The 22,473-nt window shown below is 39.6% G+C and overlaps 2 protein-coding genes across 2 annotated transcripts; both read left to right on the forward strand.

Annotated features, from left to right (window-relative positions):
- The first annotated feature begins 1,892 nt into the window (after positions 1 to 1,892).
- LOC143409752 (C-C motif chemokine 3-like 1) lies at positions 1,893 to 3,433 on the forward strand. The gene is made up of 3 exons (XM_076870243.1): positions 1,893 to 2,028; positions 2,670 to 2,784; positions 3,124 to 3,433. The coding sequence occupies exons 1-3, from the start codon at positions 1,953 to 1,955 to the stop codon at positions 3,212 to 3,214; spliced, it is 282 nt and encodes a 93-aa protein (XP_076726358.1). The 5' UTR covers positions 1,893 to 1,952; the 3' UTR covers positions 3,215 to 3,433.
- Positions 3,434 to 9,128: 5,695 nt separating this feature from the next.
- On the forward strand, positions 9,129 to 10,503 carry LOC143409805 (C-C motif chemokine 3). Its single transcript, XM_076870366.1, has 3 exons — positions 9,129 to 9,274; positions 9,960 to 10,074; positions 10,413 to 10,503. The coding sequence occupies exons 1-3, from the start codon at positions 9,199 to 9,201 to the stop codon at positions 10,501 to 10,503; spliced, it is 282 nt and encodes a 93-aa protein (XP_076726481.1). The 5' UTR covers positions 9,129 to 9,198.
- Positions 10,504 to 22,473: the final 11,970 nt, after the last annotated feature.

The raw sequence follows: 22,473 nt of genomic DNA on the forward strand, positions 1-22,473 counted from the left end.
TAACAGGATTCAGCACTCCTTCCCAAATGTGGTGTATACCTGTATAGGGTTATAGGTATACCATACATTATTTCTCTAAAAACCATACTCCACAACATAAATGGCTAATGTTGGTGGGGGAGAGGTGGAAATCAGGCTCTATGTGGAGCAAAACTATGTTTATATGTTTGCTATGAAAGGTAAGTTATTTAACAGGTGGATTACTTGGGTTGCAGTTATAAGTACAAGAAATATACACTGAGCTAGGATCCTTTCTTCAGGAGAAGGGGACATTCAAAAGATATGTAGAAATCAAACCTGTATTAATTTTTATGAGCCACAATTATTTCATATTCCAAATAATCTGATTTTTGTATTTAAAATTGTTTAGAATCCAGGAATGGTGCCACTCACCTGTAATTGCAGAATCTTAGGAAGCTGAGGTAGGACAATCGCAAGCTCAAAGCCAGACTCAGCAATGGCAAGGCACTAAGCAACTCAGTGAGACCCTGTCTCTAAATAGGGCTGGCGATGTGGCTCGGTAACACAGTGCCCCTGAGTTCAATCCCTGGTATAAAAAAAAATGTTTAGAATTGTAGTAATCAAACACTTTGAGGTTTATTTAAACACTATACTTAGCAAATACTAAACCACACATACTAAGGTTGGGGATGCAGCTTTGTGATAGAGCTCTTGCCTAGCATGACTGAGGCCTTGGAGTCAATCCCCAGTACTACAAAGAAACAAACCAACAAACAAAAAAACAACCAAAAACTGCTGTTTGATCTGATTCCATTTTCAGGAATCTACTTTATAGAAAAACTGCCAAAGAATAGGAATATATAGACACAAGGATTCTTTTTTATAGTATGGCTAGTTTAAAAAAAAAAAAGGAAAACATCAGTAGAGGATTAAAGAAAAAGAAAATTAAGATCCCATCACATGGAATATTCTGCTGTGAATTCTGCACACATCTCTGCCTATGCAGTGTGTCCATCATATTCAGTGTAAAAGATGTACCTACTTATATCTACTGCATGCATATACACTCTACGTATATGATACAGAACTATACATGTTATTTTGTTTTTAATCCTAAAAATTCTTATATACATATATATTTATATAGGTAAATATTCAAAAAGATGAACATCAAAGAGTTAACTGTAGTTGCTAGAGGAAAATTACAAATGATGCTGCGTCTTTTTGTTTGATGACACCTCCATATCTGGCTTGTTTCTGTAGAACTCTTTCCTAGAAACACTTTTCCTAGGTTAGTGGGTATAAATATTTTTAGGCTTCTGACATATTGACACCCACACCTAAAGGAACTTCATAATTCACAAATACAGTTTGTGACAGAGTCTCCTAGTCATCCTATGACTGTTTGATAAATGGACAAATGAAACGTGACATCACACTTTCCATTCCTTTAGCCGGGGATTCCTTAATTCAGTACCAGGATTTGAGGGGTGGGGTGTTGCTGCCATCCACCTGTCAACCCCATGTGGTTACAGAGACTGAAAAAGCACTGAGTTTCAGTTCTGTAGAAAGGAATGGCACTGGAGAGGTCATCCATAAATAAGTTCTTATGAGAAGGGACCAGCTAATAGCAGCTTTGAGCAGAAACAAACTCGTCTCCTCTCTCTCACAGGGAAACCATTTCACCCCCCAAAAAACTAGAGCAAGTCATGAGTCTAGAGCTGAGACCTACAGCTCAGAGATGCTATTCTTAGATATCCTGAGTTCCTGTGGTCACCAAGGACCCCAAGTTGTGTAACATCGTGACAACATTGCTATGCTTAAAATTTTCCCCATGCACCCCTAGATTCCACTTCCCCACCCGCCAGGGCTGCCTATAAAGAGAAGGGCAGATGGCTTCAGATGCCAGAAGGACACAGGCAGCAGGAGGACCCAGGCCCTTCTTGGATCTGCTCATACTTGAGACCACACTCCATCATCCACTGAACGTCATGCAGGTCTCCACGGCTGCTCTCGCTGTCCTCCTCTGCACCATGGCTCTCTGCGACCAGGTCTTCTCTGCACCATGTAAGTCCACCCTATTGTGGCGGGTGTCCCCACACTCTGGCCCTGGGGAGACCACATCAATCTCTTCTTGTGGTCTCCAGAACCCAGGGGAAAAGAGAAAACTTCTTAAAGGGCTACAAAGCACCTTGAGCTTTCTCTTAAGGACTTTTCACCTTTACAAGGGAGCTTAGCTCTCCTAGTCCCCAGTCCTGAGAGTCAGCGTTGGGGCAGGGAAAAATGGAGCCCTAAACCACTGAGTTTGCAAGAGGCAGAATCCAGACCTGGGTACTTCCTTCCCAGTGATGTGGTTGATTCCCCAGGTCACTCCAGGCCTCCCCAGGAGCTCTGCCCACTGGATCTAAAGATAGATGTCCAGACCTTTCTTTTTGCTTGGGTGCGACATCTTGAACCAAACAGAATTCCCTGAAGGAAGAGAGGAGAATAGTCTGCTTGGTTTTCTGAATCACACAGACAAAGAAGAGTCAGAAACCAAGGAGAACAGAGACATGAGGTTTCTTGGCAGAAATGCCCAAATGCCTTCCCGAGGCCTGGTCTCCAGTCCCCACCCTGCACAGAGCTCTTCCTCAGCCTCTGAGGATGTGACACTGGTGGCCGTTCCTAATGGATGATGACCTGGACTCATTCTGTCCCTTTCTCCACAGTGGGTGCGGACTCCCCGACGGCCTGCTGCTTCTCCTACGTGGCCCGGCAGATTCAACGCAAATTCATAGCGGACTATTTTGAAACCAGCAGCCAGTGCTCCCAGCCAGGTGTCATGTAAGTGCCACTTCCCCTGCCCACCCTTGAGGACAGCCCCACACAGGCAGAGACAGGCCAGGAGAGCAACCCTGGACAGGCCACGTATATAGGATTCAGCTCTTAAATGTGACCTGACTTGATCAGGAAGGTGGGACCCCCAACTCAGAGAGGAGGGACAGGAAGAAGGAGGTGGCAGGGTACCCTGAGACACTCTTGAGTTGGTGGGAGAGACTCTCTGGAGTAACATAGGCAGAGCCTCTCTGAGCTGCCCAGGGCACCGGGTGAGATGGAGGGACCACAGTGGGCCCCAGATCCCCTGTAGGTTTCCTCAGTGTGATCCTCTGCTTCTCCCCACAGCTTCCTAACCAAGAGAGGCCGGCAGGTGTGTGCTGACCCCAGTGAGAACTGGGTCCAGGAATATGTCACTGACCTGGAGCTGAATGCCTGAGTGGCCTGGAGGCAGCAAGGAACCCAGTGACCTCCGTGGGCCCTGCGGGAGCAGGGGCCGGAGTCTTGGAAGCATCCCTGTGACTCCATAGCCACCTCTCCTGTGGCCGGTTGTTGCAGAACAGCCTCACTCTGAACTTAGATTTTATTTATTTATATTATTTAATTTTTATAATTTATTTTTATTTTCGTTTTATTTTGTAACTGTTTGTTCCAAAAGATCCCAGGACAAATTCTTTGCCACTCATGCCCTCCCTCTTTGCTCACACTGTTTGGTGACAATCGAGTGGCTGTCATCAGCTTGTTCTAGGCAGATATGGTATCAAAGCCACCAAACTGACAGATATGGAGTGGGTCCTTTTGCACTGACCGACACATAGCGGCTCCTTGGGCTCTCTGCTGTGTCCAGCCTGGTGAAATAATAAAGATGCACTTTTTAAAAGAAAACTGGCATGGAGTTTGCTTTTGTTTTTCCAGAAAATCAGAATCACTGGTTAAGAGGAATAAAGGCAAATAATAGGAAGGTGTGACATGGAGGGACTTGGGGGAGAACAGAGTACTGCAGTTACTCCACGGGAGGGGCAGTTCTGGAATATTCCAAGCTACAAACATTTTATGATTCTTAATGTACCTGGTCTAGCAAAATTCCCTTCTTGAATGGGTACCATAAGCAAAAACAACCTAATGGTTTTAGTACCAAAGTGAAATTACAAATAACCGGAATGGGAGCTGACTTCATGGACCAACTATGCCTTTTAGTTAGTAGAAGAGTCAGGCATCAGAGGGCTCACACTCTGGATGGAAAATGGCCCTGATCATGGGGGAGGTATGGGTTTATTTATTTTTTTTATTTAATTAATTTTTGTAAATACACAACAGTGGAATGCATTGCAATTCTTATTACACATATAGAGTACAATTTTCATATCTTTGCATATAAAGTATGTTCTCGCCTATTCATGTCTTTATACATGTACTTTGGGTTTTTTTTTTACATTACAATTTTTATTACAAATATATACCACAATTTTTCATATCTCTGTATATAAATTATGTTGACACCCAATTCATGTCTTCATACCCCACTATGGGTCAGCCTCCTTAAATCAGAGAAAATATTCAGCATTTGTTTTTTGGGGGATTGGCTGACTTCACTTAGCATTATATTCTCCAAAGCCACCCATTTACCTGCAAATGCCATGATTTTATTCTCTTTTGATGCTGAGTAAAATTCCATTGTGTATATATGTAACATTTTTTAATCCATTCATCCACTGAAGGGCAATAGGTTGGCTTCACAGTTTAGCTATTGTGAATTGTGCTGCTCTAAACACTGATGTGGTTGTGTTTCTATAGTATGATGTTTTTAAGTCCTTTGGGTATAGTCCAAGGAGAGGAATACCTGGGTCAAATGGTGGTCCCATTCCCAGATTTCCAAAGAATCTTCATACTGCTTTCCATATTGGCTGCACCAATTTGCAGTCCCACCAGTGATGTATGAGTGTACCTTTTTCCCCACATCCTGGCCAACACTTATTGTTGTTTGTCTTCATAATAGCTGCCATTCTGACTGGAGTGAGGTGATATCTTAGAGTAGTTTTGATTTGCATTTCTCTGATTGCTAGAGATGACGAGTATTTTTTTCATTTATTTGTTGATTCATTGTATATCCTCTTCTGAGAAGTGTCTGTTCAGGTCCTTGGCCCATTTGTTGATTGGGTTATTTGGTTTTTCGGTGCTTAGCTTTTTGAGTTCTTTATATACCTTAGAGATTAATGCTCTCTCTCATGTGTGAGGGGTAAAGATTTGATCCCAAGAAGTACGCTCCCTGTTCACCTCACAGATTGTTTCTTTTGCTGAGAAGAAACTTTTTAGTTTGATTCCATCCCATTTATTGATTCTTGGTTTTAATTCTTGCCCTATAGGAGTCTTATTAAGGAAGTTGGGGCCTAATCCCACATGATGAAGATTAGGGCCTACTTTTTCGTCTAGTAGACCCTAATTTCTAGGTCCTTGATTCATTTTGAGTTAAGTTTTGTGCATGGTGACAGATAGGGGTTTAATTTCATTTTGTTGCATATGGATTTCCAGTTTTCCCAGCACCATTTGTTGAAGATGCTGTCTATTCTCCAGTGCATGTTTTTGGCACCTTTGTCTAATAATTGTGATTTTTGTGCGTTAGTTTCTTTGTCCTCTATTCTGTACCATTGGTCTACCAGTCTGTTTTGGTGCCAGTACCATGCTGTTTTTGTTACTATTGCTCTGTAGAACAGTTTAAGTTCTGGTATAGCGATGCCACCTGCTTCACTCTTCCTGCTGAGGATTGCTTTGGCTATTCTGGATCTCCTATTTTTCCAGATGAATTTCATGATTGCTTTTTCTATTTCTATGAGGAATGCCATGGGGATTTTGATCGGAGGTGCATTAAATCTGTATAATCCTTTTGGTAGTATGGTCATTTTGATAATATTAATTCTGCCTATCCAAGAACAAGGTAGATCTTTCCATCTTCTAAGGTCTTCTTTGATTTCTCTCTTTAGGGTTCTGTAGTTTTCATTGTATAGATCTTTCACTTCTTTGATTAAGGTGATACCCAAGTATCTTATTTCTTTTTTGAGCTTATTGTGAATGGGGTAGTTTTCTTCATTTCCTTCTCAGAGGCTTTGCCACTGATATACAGAAATGCCTTTGATTTATGGGTGTTGATTTTATGTCCTGCTACTTTGCCGAATTCATTTACTAGTTCTAGAAGTTTTCTGGTGGAGTTTTTTTGGTCTTCTAGTATAGAATCATATTGTCAGCAAATAGGGCTAATTTAAGTTCTTTTTTTTTCTATACATAACCCTTTGATTTCTTTCATCTGTCTATTTGTTCTAGCCAGTGTTTCAAGAACTAGATTGAATAGAAGTGGTAAAAGAGGGCATCCCTGTCTTGTTCCAGTTTTTAGAGGGAATGCCTTCAATTATTCTCCATTTAGAATAATGTTAGCGGGAGGCTTAGCGTGGGTAGATACTCTTTAGGACGTTGAGATATGTTCCTGTTATCCTAGTTTTTCTAATGTTTTGAACCATAAAGAGGTGCTGTTTTTTGTCAAATGCTTTTTCTGCGTCTATTGAGATGATCATATGATTCTTATCTGTAAGTCGAGTTACAGGTTTATATAGGTTACACACTGGGAGATGACTTAACCATTGAAGATTTATCAGAACATATCAGTTTGGACACTCAGGAAACAGGTTGTGAGAATGTGAAACTTGTTATTTACTGGGCAAAGATGGAGGGTCCAGAGTTCAGCATTCAGCACTTATCTCTTTCCCTCCAGGATCTATTGTATTGTCAATGGGAAAAGATCTATTTGGGGAAGGATCAATGTTTTGGATTCTTCCCAGATTCTGTCATTTTGGGCTTGGGGGAGATCTCCTTCCAAGGGATTGTCTTGTCACTGGGAAAGGATGTATTGGGAAAAGATCAATGTATCAATGTGATGGCTTCCTCCTCTCTCCCTCCTGTCAGGCCACCCTGTTTTGAGGGTTGTCATTTGATATCCTTCATATACCATTAGGCAGAGTATTCTGTAGAGTTTACTTATGATAAATAAAGCTATGTGTTACTCAAATCTATGTGCCATATATATATATATTTTTTCATTCAATCCTACTAATGCAATAATATAGCTTACATAGTATTATTAACATACACATTTGACAGAAAAGTAAATCTGGGCTCGAGAAGGGTAAGCAAATTGTCCAAGATCACACTGCATGTAGATGGCACAACTGAGTTTCCAAACTAGACCTTCATTTAACTACATACTATGTGCTATTAAACCCTGCCCAAGTGATTTCCCCAGGTGTGATCTACCTACACTCAAATCACAGGCAACAGTTCAAAAGCCACTCCCACCAGAATGCTCTGGATAGAACCTGAGAACTGATGTTTTTATCAAGTTTACCAGGAGTGCTGCATGCAGGTTAGTGGCTAAGAACACTGACTTAGGTAACAGAATTCACCACTCCTTCCCAAATGTGGTGTATATCTGTATGGGGTTATAAGTATACCACACATTATTTATCTAAAAACCATACTCCACTATATAAATGGCTAATGTTGGTGAGGAGTGGGTGTGGAAATCAGTCTTTATGTGGAGCAGAATTATGTTTATAGGTTTGCTATGAAAGGTAAGTTATTTAACAGGTGGATTACTTGGGTTGCTGTTATAAGTACAATAAATATACACTGAGCTAGGGTCCTTTTTCAGAAGAAGGGGACATTCAAAAGATGTGTAGAAATCAAACCTGAATTAATTTTTATGAGCCACAATTATTTCATCTTCCAAATAATCTGATTTTTGTATCTAAAATTGTTTAGAAGCCAGGCATGGTGGTGCATGCCTGTAACTCCAGCATCTTAGGAAGCTGAGGCAGGAGGATCACAAGTTCAAAGCCAGACTCAGCAATGGCAAGGCACTAAGCAACTCAGTGAGACCCTGTCTCTAAATAAAATACAAAATAGGGCTAGGGATGTGGGTCAGTGACACAGTGCCTCTGAGTTCAATCCTTGGTATAAAAAAAAAATTGTGTAGAATTGTAGTATCAAACATTTTGAGGTTTATTTAAACACTATAATTAGCAAATACTAAACCACACATACTAGGGTTGGGGATGCAGCCCTGTGGTAGAGCTCTTGCCTAGCATGACTGAGGCCTTGGATTAAATACTCAATACTACAAAGAAACAAACCAACAAACAAAAAAACAAACAAAAACTGCTGTTTGACCTGATTCCATTTTCAAGAATCTATTTTATAGAAACACTGCCAAAGAACAGGAATAGGTAGACACAAGGATTTTTTTTTTTTTTTTTTTTTTTTTTTTTTTTTACAGAATGGCTAGCTTAAAAAAAAACACACACATTAGTAGGGAATAAAAACAAAAGGGAATTAAGATGTTCATCCATGGAATATTCTGCTGCGAATACTGCACACATCTCTATCTATGTAGTGTGTCCATCATATTCAGCGTAAAAGGTGTACCCATTTACATCTACTGTATGCATATACACTCTACGTATATGATACAGAACTATATGCTATTTATGTTTTTAAGCCTAAAAATTCTTATATACATATATATTTACATAGATAAATATTCAAAAAGATGGCCAGCCAATAGTTAACACTAGTTGGTAGAGGAAAATTACAAATGATGCTGGGTCTTTTTGTTTGATGATACCTCCATATCTGGCTTGTTTCTGTAGAACTCTTTCCTAGAAACACTTTTCCTAGGTTAGTGGGTATAAATATTTTTAGGCTTCTGACATATTGACACCCACACCTAAAGGAACTTCATAATTCACAAATACATTTGTGACAGAGTCCCCTAGTCATTCTATGACTGTTCGATAAATGAACAAATGAATCGTGACATCACACTTTCCATTCCTCTAGCCGGGGATTCCATAATTCAGTACCAGGATTTGAGGGTGGGGTGTTGCTGCCATTCACATGTCAACCCCATGTGGTTACAGAGACTAAGAAAGAACTGAGTTTCAGTTCTGTAGAAAGGAACGGCACTGGAGAGGTCATCCATAAATAAGTTCTTATGAGAAGGGACCAGCTAATAGCAACTCTGAGTAGACGCACACAAGTCTCTTCCCTCTCACAGGGAAACCATTTCCCACCCCCCCAAAAAACTAGAGCAACTCATGAGTGTAGAACTGAGACCTACAGCTCAGAGATGCTATTCTTAGATATCCTGAGTTCCTGTGGTCACCAAGGACCCCAAGTTGTGTAACATCATGACAATATTGCTATGCTTAAAAATTTCCCCCTGCACCCCAAGATTCCACTTCCCCACTTGCCACGGCTGCCTATAAAGAGAAGGGCAGATGGCTTCAGATGCCAGAAGGACACAGGCAGCAGGGAGGACCCAGGCCCTTCTTGGATCTGCTCATACTTGAGACCACACTCCATCATCCACTGAACATCATGCAGGTCTCCACAGCTGCTCTCGCTGTCCTCCTCTGCACCATGGCTCTCTGCGACCAGGTCTTCTCTGCACCATGTGAGTCCACCCTATTGTGGCGGGTGTCCCCACTCTTTGGCCCTGGGGAGACCACATCAATCTCTTCTTGTGGTCTCCAGAACCCAGGAGAAAAGAGAAAACTTCTTAAAGGGCTACAAAGCACCTTGAGCTTTCTCTTAAGGACTTTTCACCTTTACAAGGGATCTTAGCTCTCCTAGTCCCCAGCCCTGAGAGTCAGCGTTGGGGCAGGGGTTCCTTCTTTCTATAGATGAGGGGGGTGGAAAATGGAGCCCTAAATCACTGAGTTTGCAAGAGGCAGAATGCAGACCTGGTTACTTCCTTCCCAGTGATGTGGTTGCTTCACCAGCTCACTCCAGGCCTCCCCAGGAGCTCTGCCCACTGGATCTAAAGATAGATGTCCAGACCTTTCTTTTTTGCTGGGGTGTGACTTCTTGAACCAAACAGAATTCCCTGAAGGAAGAGAGAATAGTCTGCTTGGTTTTCTGAATCACACAGACAAAGAAGAGTCAGAAAGCAAGGAGAACAGAGACAGTAGGAAGACAGAGACATGAGGTTTCTAGGTAGAAATGCCCAAATGCCTTCCCGAGGATGGTCTCCAGTCTGCACCCTACACAGGGCTCTTCCTCAGCCTCTCAGGATGTGGCAGCTGGTGGCCTTTCCTTCTGGATGATGACCTGGACTCATTCTGTCCTTTACTCCACAGTTGGTGCAGACACCCCGACGGCCTGCTGCTTCTCCTACGTGGCCCGGCAGATTCAACGCAAATTCATAGAGGACTATTTTGAGACCAGCAGCCAGTGCTCCCAGCCAGGTGTCATGTAAGTGCCACTTCCCCTGCCCACCCTTGAGGACAGCCCCACACAGGCAGAGACAGGCCAGGAGAGCAACCCTGGACAGGCCATGAACATAGGATTCAGCTCTTAAATGTGACCTGACTTGGTCGGGAAGGTGGGATCCCCAACTCAGAGAGGAGGGACAAGAAGAAGGAGGTGGCAGGGTACCCTGAGACACTCTTGAGTTGGTGGGAGAGACTCTCTGGAGTAACATAGGCAGAGCCTCTCTGAGCTGCCCAGGGCAGGGGTTGGAATGGAGGGACCACCGTGGGCCCCAGATCCCTGTAGGTTTCCTCAGTGTGATCCTCTGCTTCTCCCCACAGCTTCCTAACCAAGAGAGGCCGGCAGGTGTGTGCTGACCCCAATGAGAACTGGGTCCAGGAATATGTCACTGACCTGGAGCTGAATGCCTGAGTGGCCTGGAGGCAGCAAGGAACCCAGTGACCTCCGTGGGCCCTGCGGGAGCAGGGGCCGGAGTCTTGGAAGCATCCCTGTGACTCCATAGCCACCTCTCCTGTGGCCCGTTGTTTCTGAACAGCCTCACTCTGAACTTAGATTTTATTTATTTATATTATTTAATTTTTATAATTTATTTTTATTTTCATTTCATTTTGTAACTGTTCCAAAAGATCCCAGGACAAATTCTTTGCCACTCATCCCCTCCCACTTTGCTCACACTGGTGACAGTCAAGTGGCTGTCATCAGCTTATTCTAGGCAGACATGGTATCAAAGCCACCAAACTGACAGATATGGAGCGGGTTCTTTTGCATGACCGACACATAGCGGCTCCTTGGGCTCTCTGCTGTGTCCAGCCTGGTGAAATAATAAAGATGCACTTTTTATAACAAAACTTGCATGGAGTTTGCTTTTGTTTTTCCAGAAAATCAGAATCACTGGTTAAGAGGAATACAGGCAAATAATAGGAAGGTGTGACATGGAGGGACTTGGGGGAGAAGAACAGAGCTACTGTAGTTACTCCACTCTACACCGGAGGTGCAGTTCTGGAATATTCCAAGCTACATTTTATGATTCTTAATGTACCTGCTCTAGGAAAATTCCCTTCTTGAATGGATACCATAAGCAAAAACATCCAAAATGGTTTTAGCACCATAATTAAAGTACAAATAACCAGTATGGGAGCAGACTTCATAAACCAGCTGTGCCTTTTATTTAGTAGAAGAGTCAGCATTAAAGGACTCACGCTCTGGAAGGAAAATGGCCCTGATCATGGGGGTTGTATGTTTTTTTTTTTAATTGATTTTATTTTTTTAAATACACAACAGTGGAATGCATTACAATTCTTATTACACATATAAAGCACAATTTTTCATACCTTACTATATAAAGTATGTTCACGCCTATTCATGTCTTTATACATGCACTTCGGGTTTTTTTAATTACAATTTTTATTACACATATATACCACAATTTTCATATGTATGTATATAAAGTATGTTGACACCCAATTCGTCTCTTTATACATGTACTTTGGATAATGATGTCCATCATATTCTACTGTCTTGCTAATCCCCTGCCTCCTCCCTTTCCCTCCCACCTCTCTTCCCTATCTAGAATCCATCTATTCCTCCCATGTTCCACCTCCCTACCCCACTATGAGTCAGCCTCCTTATATCAGAAAAAAATATTCAGCTTTTGTTTTTTGGGGATTGGCTTACTTAGCATTATCTTCTCCAACACCATCCATTTACCTGCAAATGCCATGATTTTATTCTCTTTTAGTGCTGAGTAATATTCCATTGTGTATATATACCACATTACTTTTATCCATTCATCCACTGAAGGGCATCTAGGTTGGGTCCACAGTTTAGCTATTGTCAGAACCTGATGACAATCTGTAATTCCTGTTACAGCAGAGATGCTTAAAAAAAGACACACGCGCACACACACACATCCATTAGAAAATGAGCACCCTCTTTACTTTTTTCTCTCCATATTTTATACAGCATTGTTTATTAAAACAAGGGAAAAGAAAAAATATCCTTTTGGCAACTTAATCCTTACAAGCATGGATAAACATTCTCAGGAAAACTTTGTTTATGGTCACAGTGCTCCGTATTTGTTATCAATTAACTTGTGGTTAGTTATTCCCAGGTAAACACACACACATACACACACACACACACACACACACACACACACACACATATATATATATATATATATATAAATTTTACACTTGGCAGAACATTCTTTTCTGGTATCTTCTTAAGACAGCAACAAGGACACACTTCAAAGAGTTCATACTTTCTCACAGAACTCCTTGTTTTGCTAAGCACAGCAAAGCTTAACTGTTTTTTTTTTTTTTAAAGAGAGAGAGAGAGAATTTTAATATTTATTTTTAGTTTTTGGCGGACACAACATCTTTGTTTGTATGTGGTGCTGAGGATCGAACCCGGGACACACGCGTGCCAGGCGAGCGTGCTACCGCTTAAGCCACATCCCCAGCCTTAACTGTTTGTGTGAGTGAGCACACAGTTCCCCCTCAAATAACAATGACGAGGAGCTGGGGATGTGGCTCAAGCGGTAGCACGCTCGCCTGGCATGCGTGTGTCCCGGGTTCGATCCTCAGCACCACATACAAACAAAGATGTTGTGTCCGCCGAAAACTAAAAAATAGATATTAAAAAATTCTCTCTCTCTCTCACTCTCTCTTTAAGAAAAAAAAAAAATAACAATGACGCCGATTGCGGTTAGGTTGTGAACCATACTGCAACATTCTTACCCCTCATGGAGGACTTCCATTGATGGAAAATGAAAGCCTCTGTCTTAGGTTGATATGTGCAGTGATTCATCTTACTCGTCATTGGCAACAATCATCCAAACCGTCAGGGGGCATATGAAGTCAAAACAGGAGGACTAGATAAGAGACAAGTGATCATACAACGACCAATGACACAACCAAGTATAGACATGCCAAATATCAAAATCACACATATCATTAATTCTTTTAACCAGGAAATATTAGGAAGCCAAGATGTTAACCATGAAAATAATTCTTCATTTCCTTCATATTGTCTGATATTATCAATCATTTCTTTCAAATGATGAATTTCTGTATCAATAGGAACACTGTTATCTGTCAGATTAAAGCAGCACATATTTTTTACTTGAATACATTTTTATGGTGTAACAATAGTAAATAATCTATAGCAGCTCTATTATCCAAAACTCCTTGTCGTAAAACCTGCTGTTCTTCATTCAACAGGGCTAGAGCAGTAGATGTACGATTAATGTTTTTTGCCATTACACATGCCAATCCAGGGATCCCCACAAGGGAAAAGGTCAATGCATCAAACTCTGCTTTAGATAATAAGTTTATATCGTCCTTACAGTTTGATGTTAGCGTAGCCATTCTTCCTAAGTGATGAGAAGGATGTTCAGGAAGCAAATCACCAACTGAGGGAAGGAAAACTGTGAGACGACTAAGACAGCAACGTGTTTCATGAGTCATATTTGCTGATATGTAGTTTTTTTCCCCAGGAAAAAAACCAGCCTCTTAGAAGTGGAACATGTCCATGAGGGAACCGCAAAGGAATTATTGCATGCAAAGGAAGGTCCCATAGATCTACATTTAGTTGCACAATTGTGAAACTCAGCGCAGGAGTCATTATCTGTTACAATAACAGTAGTGGTTATAACTTGAACTGCATTTTGGAGTAGGCGATAAGAAGGGGTGCGCCAATTAGAGTAATCAGCATAAGTAATAGTTTTATCAAAATTGGAGAAAAAGGTCATATTTTTTATTTCTTCTGCTGGATGACAGACAGGTAGTAAACAGGAACCCAATACTGCTCCCAGATGGACATCTTGTTTTAGGCAGATATTATCAGTCCCTGCCAATGGAGCCAATCTCAGCCATACATTGGTATGATTGAAAGAGGCAACTTCCACAGCTCCGAAAAGGAGAAAAAAAATGAGGGACGGCATCTATAAGATACATAACAAACCAAAGAGGTAAGAGCATTCATGATGTAGTTTTAGAAGAGTGAAACCATATCAAACGAGAAGGAATCCATCAAGGTCCCGGATCATTTTGTGGAAAAACACAGGCAGCTCCTTTTCCCCACATTAATACAGGATCAGGACCCACCCATTGTCCTATTAAAACATCTTTCCACCTTACAAGTGGATGGGCTGTTTGTCCCTTAGCATACCATAAGCGATCTGCAGCTTTCAGTTTTGTAGCTGGGTCTACAGTTAAAAAATTTAATATAAATAATACATGAGCTAAACGAGAGGGGGGACTGCTGCTACTCCCCCCTTTTGTTTTTGACAGATATGCTTTAAGAGTTTGATGAGCTCATTCTACTATACCTTGTCCTTGAGGGTTATAAGGAATACCTGTCGTGTGTTTTACATCATAAGTGTGAAGAAATCTTGCAAATGATGTACTAGTATATGCTAGTCCATTATCTGTTTTAATATGTTTAGGGAGACCCATAATAGAAAAGGCTTCCATACAGTGAGCAATTACATCTTTGACCTTTTCCCCTGAATGAGGAGAAGCATAAATGAAATGAGAGCAAGTATCTACAGACACATGAACATATGCTAATTTGCCAAGAGAAGGATAATGAGTAACATCCATTTGCCATAAATGACCAGGTAAAAGGCCTCTAGGATTAATGTCAAAATTAGGAGAGTGTATCCGTGCAGAGCAGAGGGAGCAATCATGAATAATTTGAGAAGCTGCTTCACGAGAAATTTTACAGTGATGAGCTAAAGAAGAAGCATGAAGGTGAAGTTGAGAATGTAAAGTTTGGGAATCCATAGATAGAAAGGCAGACATTTTGGGGGCTAAATCAGCGGCAGCATTTTTCTCACTAAGTGGTCCTTGTAGAGTTGAATGACCTCTTATATGTTGAATAAAAATTTTGTGAGTTCTTTTCCATAAGAGCACTTGTATTGTTTGAAATAATGAAAAGGCAGCCGAAGTGGCAGGAATCTGGGCAGCCGTTTCAAGATGTGGAATTGCATTAGCAACATATTTGCTGTCAGTATAAATATTTAAAGATACATTGGAAAATGTTTGAAGTACAACTTGTACAGCAAATAATTCTACCAATTGAGCAGAAGTAAATTTTGTAGGTATAGTGAGTTCTAGTTTCCAATGAGGTCACATGAACATTAGCTAACACCATATGATATCACATTTAAAACATGAATTAAAGAAAGGTTGAAAATTTTTAACCATTTGTGGAAAGGTAGCAAAATACTTGGTGCTTTACAATACTAACCTTTACATAGATTAGGCTTTCATTAACTTAAAAATACATTCTAAATTGTTTTCCAATGTAAAAAGTAATATAAAACATTACATATCTTATTGATAACAGGTAAATAAATCCCCAATATGTTTTTTAAGCTTAAAATTACCATACAACCTTAGAACACCAGCTTGATATAATGCTCTTTTAAAGCTTCTACCTTACAGACTTGTATACCTGGAAGATATGAACACATTAATATCACCACAATTACAATTGATGTTTTAATATTAACCAAGTTTAGCTTTTAAAGAAATGACAGTACAATGCTCTAAAATAATAGTTCTTACTTAACCAGTTGTTTAAATTTTATGGTTGCTTATTCTAGAAAAAAATAAAACTTAATAAACACAATGTTATGGGTAAACTTATGTTTTAAGAGATTTTTTTTTTGTCTTTTAACACATATCTGATTGTAAAAACACACTTATACAGACCTTAGTAAATCAATCAATCAGGTATCTAACAAAAGTACTTATGAATGAGTAATCCCATATTAAATTTACTTTACTTATTTTATCAAAATATTAGATAAGTATATTGAACAGTGTTAGTCATTTTTTTGAAGGAAAAATCCTAAAACCAAGGCATATTAGACATTTTGTAGACATTAATATTTTATTAGTTTTTTTAACACCTAGAAAAACTTGTAAGTTTAAATTTAAAGACATTTATTTTTATCTGTTTATCCAATTTAAATTGAACCATTTTAATTACGTGAGTTAAAGATCTTTGGATCCATTTTTTTAAATTTTTATGAGCGCTCCTCATATATGTTAATTTGTATATCATGTATATGATATACGGACATATGTACATATAGACATACAACACATAACACAAGTGTGCACACATAACACAATAGTAAAGGCCTTGTAGCTTTTCGCAGGCGAAATCTCTATTGCAATGTTTTGAAAAACTCCATAATTGGTCAAAAATAGAACTGATCAGAAAAACATTAACCTAGGTCTGTAGGATCAAAATCATGAGCTCAAAAAAAAAAAAAAAAATACAGAATCTAAGAAAAAGCAAGAGTCCTAGAAAAAATGACCCACCAGTAATTAGTAATACCATACAATTTACTTTTTGGTTTAGTCTAGTTTGAGTTCAGGTAAAAGACACCTTTACTCCTTTTTCCTTGGGCCTCAGATCAGTCTCCTACTGAGCTCAAGGCTTCTTTCATTTGCATTTTAACAGTTCTGACTGAGGTCTGGAAGGAGCAGGGAAAACTGTTATTCTGAGCAGACACCTCATGCCTAAGGCATTTTAACTATAAGTTACAATTTTCAGGTTCGAATGTTGAAAATTATGATACAAGTTTAAGACACAATTTACAAAATTTTATATCTTTACATCTTGTTTTGTCAACAGATACCATATTATGATTTACTATCCTTGTCCAAATTAATGCACTGGTACACACAGTGACATTTTTTCAGGCTACCCAATTTAAAAATTGGTGAAAAAACTGAATGATTGGGAAGTTACTTGCCAACTTGGAAGTAGAGTTCTTTAGTTTTTCATCCTAAGTATTTAAGTTCTCTGGCATGAATTATCTGAAATCATAAACTAAACAATTACCTAAACCCAACTTTTAACTGCAAGATTGTGTAATGCTTCAAAAACCCATTCAGATTGTTACAATAAAACATCATCTTTTAGACACACATTTAGCCAAGATAATTCCCAAGAAACAAATTATAATATCAACACATTATTACACATGTCTTAAAGGGCCAAAAACAAACAAAGACACAGGACAGACAGACAGAAAGGAGCTCCAGACTATGGCTGACAGACAGAAACCTTTAAAACAGAACAGATAAGAGAAAAATCTCCCCAAGTTTTCAACTCCCATTTAATCATGACTCCTACATCAGTGACACCATAGATGTCCCCACAAGGGGACCAGATGTTTTCACAGAGGGGCAACCAGAAATGTAAAATCAAGGATCTCGGTGGCGACTTTACTGCATTTAGCGTCCCCTTTTTCTTTCTCTCTTTTTCTTTTCTTTTCTTTTTTTTTTTTTTTTTTTTTGTTTTTGTTTTTAAGTAGACAGAGGTAGCATAATCCTTACAGTGCAGGGAAGGAAGGCGGGAGTTCCCCGAAGCAAAAAAGGGCTTCGACCACTGCTGGGAGTCCCTCAGTCCCTCCTTTTACTTACAGGATTAGCTCCTCTTTTGTAGGTGGTGGATCCTCTGTTTTTAATTTAGAAGCATCATAAATGGAGGCCTCATCATCTGAGGAATCACTTCCACTCACTGAAACTATTGATTCCCTGTCCTGAACCTCCATCCAAGTTCCCTGCGACTGCTGTAAAAATTCACACACTTTTACATCTGGAGATAAAAGTGCATCTTTTACCAACTGTCCAGACCCTTTTCCCTTAAATATTTTTGCAAATCTTCTTTTGCATGTTCCCAATCAGGAACCATTAAATTCCCTGAGTGCAAAAACCAAGGAGATGCAGTTTCAATAGCAAGCATAAAAGCAGAAGCTGTTTTCTATTAATTACAATTCCTTACTCCTTAAGCAAAGCTATAATTGCCTGTTGCATTTGACTTCTTGATATTTCTGATCCCATGGTACCTCTCCCCTTCACTTACCTTTGCCAGTAAGGGGACTCTCTGCTGTCCACCCAGGGACGCCACCTGTCAGAACCCACAGACAATGTGTAATTCCTGTCACAGCAGAGATGCTTAAAAAAAGACATACGCACACACACACATCCAGTAGGAAAAGAGCACCATCTTTACTCTTTTCTCTCCTTCATTTATACAGCATTGTTAATTAAAACAAGGGAAAAGAAAAAAATATCCTTTTGGCAACTTAATCCTTACAAGCATGGATAAACATTCTCAGGAAAACTTTTTTTTATGGTCACAGTGCTCCGTATTTCTTATCAATCAACTTGTGGTTAGTTATTCCCAGGCAAACACACACGTACACACACACACACACACACACACACACACACACATATATAAATTTTACACTTGGCAGAACATTCTTTTCTCTTATCTTCTTAAGGCAGCAACAAGGGGCTGGAGATGTGGCTCAAGCGGTAGCGCGCTCGCCTGGCATGTCTGCAGCCCGGGTTCGATCCTCAGCACCACATACAAACAAAGATGTTGTGTCCGCCAAATACTAAAAAATAAATGTTGAAATTCTCTCTCAAAAAAAAAAAAAAAGACAGCAACAAGGACACAGTTTAAAGAGTTCAAACTTTCTCACAGAACTCCTTATTTTGCTAAGCACAGCAAAACTTAATGTTTGTGTGCATGAGCACACAAGCTATGGTGAATTGTGCTGCTCTAAACATTGATGTGGCTGTGTCCCTATAGTATGCGGTTTTTAAGTCCTTTGAGTATAGTCCAAGGAGAGGGATACCTGGGTCAAATGGTGGTCCCATTCCCAGATTTCCAAGGAATCTTCATACTGCTTTCCATATTGGCTGCACCTATTTGCAGTCCCACCAGAGATGTATGAGTATACCTTTTTCCCCACATCCTGGCCAACACTTATTGTTGTTTGTCTTCATAATAACTGCCATTCTGACTGGAGTGAGGTGATATCTTAGAGTAGTTTTGATTTGCATTTCTCTGATTGCTAGAGATGACGAGTATTTTTTTCATTTATTTGTTGATTCATTGTATATCCTCTTCTGAGAAGTGTCTGTTCAGGTCCTTGGCCCATTTGTTGATTGGGTTATTTGTTTTTTCGGTGTTTAGCTTTTTGAGTTCTTTATATACCTTAGAGATTAATGCTCTCTGTCATGTGTGAGGGGTAAAGATTTGATCCCAAGAAGTACGCTCCCTGTTCACCTCATAGATTGTTTCTTTTGCTGAGAAGAAACTTTTTAGTTTGATTCCATCCCATTTATTGATTCTTGGTTTTAATTCTTGTGCTATAGGAGTCTTATTAAGGAAGTTGGGGCCTAATCCCACATGATGAAGATTAGGGCCTACTTTTTCTTCTATCAGACACAGAGTCTCTGGTTTAATTCCTAGGTCCTTGATTCATTTTGAGTTAAGTTTTGTGCATGGTGACAGATAGGGGTTTAATTTCATTTTGTTGCATATGGATTTCCAGTTTTCCCAGCACCATTTGTTGAAGATGCTGTCTATTCTCCAGTGCATGTTTTTGGTACCTTTGTCTAATATAAGATAATTGTGACTTTATGCGTCAGTTTCTTTGTCCTCTATTCTGTACCATTGGTCTACCAGTCTGTTTTGGTGCCAGTACCATGCTGTTTTTGTTACTATTGCTCTGTAGAACAGTTTAAGTTCTGGTATAGCGATGCCACCTGCTTCACTCTTCCTGCTGAGGATTGCTTTGGCTATTCTGGGTCTCTTATTTTCCCAGATGAATTTCTTGATTGCTTTTTCTATTTCTATGAGGAATGCCATGGGGATTTTGATCGGAGTTGCATTAAATCTGTATAGTCCTTTTGGTAGTATGGTCATTTTGATAATATTAATTCTGCCTATCCAAGAACAAGGTAGATCTTTCCATCTTCTAAGGTCTTCTTTGATTTCTCTCTTTAGGGTTCTGTAGTTTTCATTGTATAGATCTTTCACTTCTTTGATTAAGGTGATACCCAAGTATCTTATTTTTTTTTTTTTGAGGTTATTGTGAATGGGGTAGTTTTCTTCATTTCCTTCTCGGAGGCTTTGCCACTGATATACAGAAATGCCTTTGATTTATGGGTGTTGATTTTATATCCTTCTACTTTGCCGAATTCATTTACTAGTTCTAGAAGTTTTCTGGTGGAGTTTTTTGGGTCTTCTAGTATAGAATCATATTGTCAGCAAATAGGGCTAATTTAAGTTCTTATTTTTTTTCATATACATAATCCTTTGATTTCTTTCATCTGTCTAATTGTTCTGGCCAGTGTTTCAAGAACTAGGTTGAATAGAAGTGGTAAAAAAGGGCATCCCAGTCTTCTTCCAGTTTTTAGAGGGAATGCCTTCAATTATTCTCCATTTAGAATGATGTTAGCGTGAAGCTTAGTGTAGGTAGATAGCCTTTACGACGTTGAGATATGTTCCTGTTATCCCTAGTTTTTCTAGTGTTTTGAACATAAAGAGGTGCTGTTTTTTGTCAAATGCTTTTTCTGCGTCTATTGAGATGATCATATGATTCTTATCTTTAAGTCGAGTTACAGGTTTATATAGGTTACACACTGGGAGATGACTTAACCATTGAAGATTTATCAGAACATATCAGTTTGGACATTCAGGAACAGGTTGTGAGAATTTGAAATTTGTATTTACTAAGGCAAGGATGGAGGGTCCAGAGTTCAGCATTCAGCACATATCTCTTTCCCTCCAGGATCTATCATACTGTCCCAGGGAAAAGTTCTATCTGGGGAAGGATCAATGTTTTGGATTCTTCCCAGAGAATTTCACTTTAGGCTTGGGGGATATCTCCTTCCCAGGGATTGTCTTGTCACTGGGAAAGCATGTATTGGGAAAGGATCAATGACATCAATGTGATGGCTTCCTCCTCCCTCTCTCCTATCAGGCCACCCTGTTTTGAGGGTTGTCATTTCCATATCCTTCAGATACCATTAGGCAGAGTATTCTGTAGTGATTACTTATGATAAATAAAGCTGTTTTAATAAGAAATTGCTAACATGTTTGAGGCATACTCACATCTATGTGCTTCTTATATATCATCCATTCAATCCTACTAATGCAATAATATAGCTTACCTAGTACTATTAACATCCCATTTGACAGAAAAGTAAATCTGGGCTTGAGAAGGGTAAGCAACTTGTCCAAGATCACACTGCATGTAGATGGCACAGCTGAGTTCCCAAACTAGACCTTCCTTTAACTACATACTATGTGCTATTAAACAATGCCCAGGTGATTTCCCCAGGTGTGATCTACCTATACTCAAATCACAGGCAACAGTTCAAAAGCCACTCCCACCAAAATGCTCTGGATGGAACCTGAGAACTGATGTTTTTATCAAGTTTACCAAGAGTGCTGCATGCAGGTCAGTGGCTAAGAATACTGACTTAGGTAGCAGGATTCAGCACTCCTTCCAAATGTGGTGTATATCTGCATGGGGTAATAGGTATACCATACATTATTTCTCTAAAAACCATACTCCACAACATAAATGGCTAATGTTGGAGGGGAGTGGGTGTGGAAATCAGGCTCTATGTGGAGCAGAACTCTGTTTATAGGTTTGCTATGAAAGATAAGTTATGTAACAGGTAGATTACTTGGGTTACAGTTATAAGTACAAGAATATACACTGAGCTAGGATCCTTTCTTCAGAAGAAGGGGACATTCAAAAGATGTGTAGAAATCAAACCTGTATTAATTTTTATGAGCCACAATTATTTCATCTTCCAAATAATCTGATTTTTGTATCCAAAATTGTTTAGAAGCCAGGCATGGTGTGCATGCCTGTAATTCCAGCGTTTTAGGAAGCTGAGGCAGGAGGATCACAAGTTCAAAGCCAGACTCAGCAATGGCGAAGCATTAAGGAATTCAGTGAGACCCTGTCTCTAAATAAAATACAGAATAGGGCTGGGGATATAGCTCAGTGACACAGTGCCCTTGAACTCAATCCCTGGTATAAAAAAAAATTGTGTAGAATCGTATTAATCAACACTTTGAGGTTTATTTAAACACTACTACTCAGCAAATACTAAACTACACATACTAGGGTTGGGGATGCAGCTCTGTGGTAGAGCTCTTGCCTATCATGACTGAGGCCTTGTAGTCTATCCCCAGTACTACAAAGAAACAAACAAACAAAAAAAAAACTGCTTTTTGACCTGATTTCATTTTCAGGAATCTATTTTATAGAAACACTGCCAAAGAACAGGAATATGTAGACACAAGGATTTTTTTTTATTATTTTTATTTTTTTACAGTATGGCTAGTTTAAAAAAAAAAAAGGAAAACATCAGTAGGGGATTAAAAAAAGAGAATTAAGATGCCCATCCATGGAATATTCTGCTGTGAATTCTTAACACACCTCTGTCTATGCAGTGTGTCCATCCTTTTAAGTGTAAAAGGTGTACCCACTTACATCTACTGCATGCATATACACTCTACGTATATGATACA

Source organism: Callospermophilus lateralis, chromosome 11 (genome assembly GCF_048772815.1).
Source record: "Callospermophilus lateralis isolate mCalLat2 chromosome 11, mCalLat2.hap1, whole genome shotgun sequence".
Taxonomy (NCBI): domain Eukaryota; kingdom Metazoa; phylum Chordata; class Mammalia; order Rodentia; family Sciuridae; genus Callospermophilus; species Callospermophilus lateralis.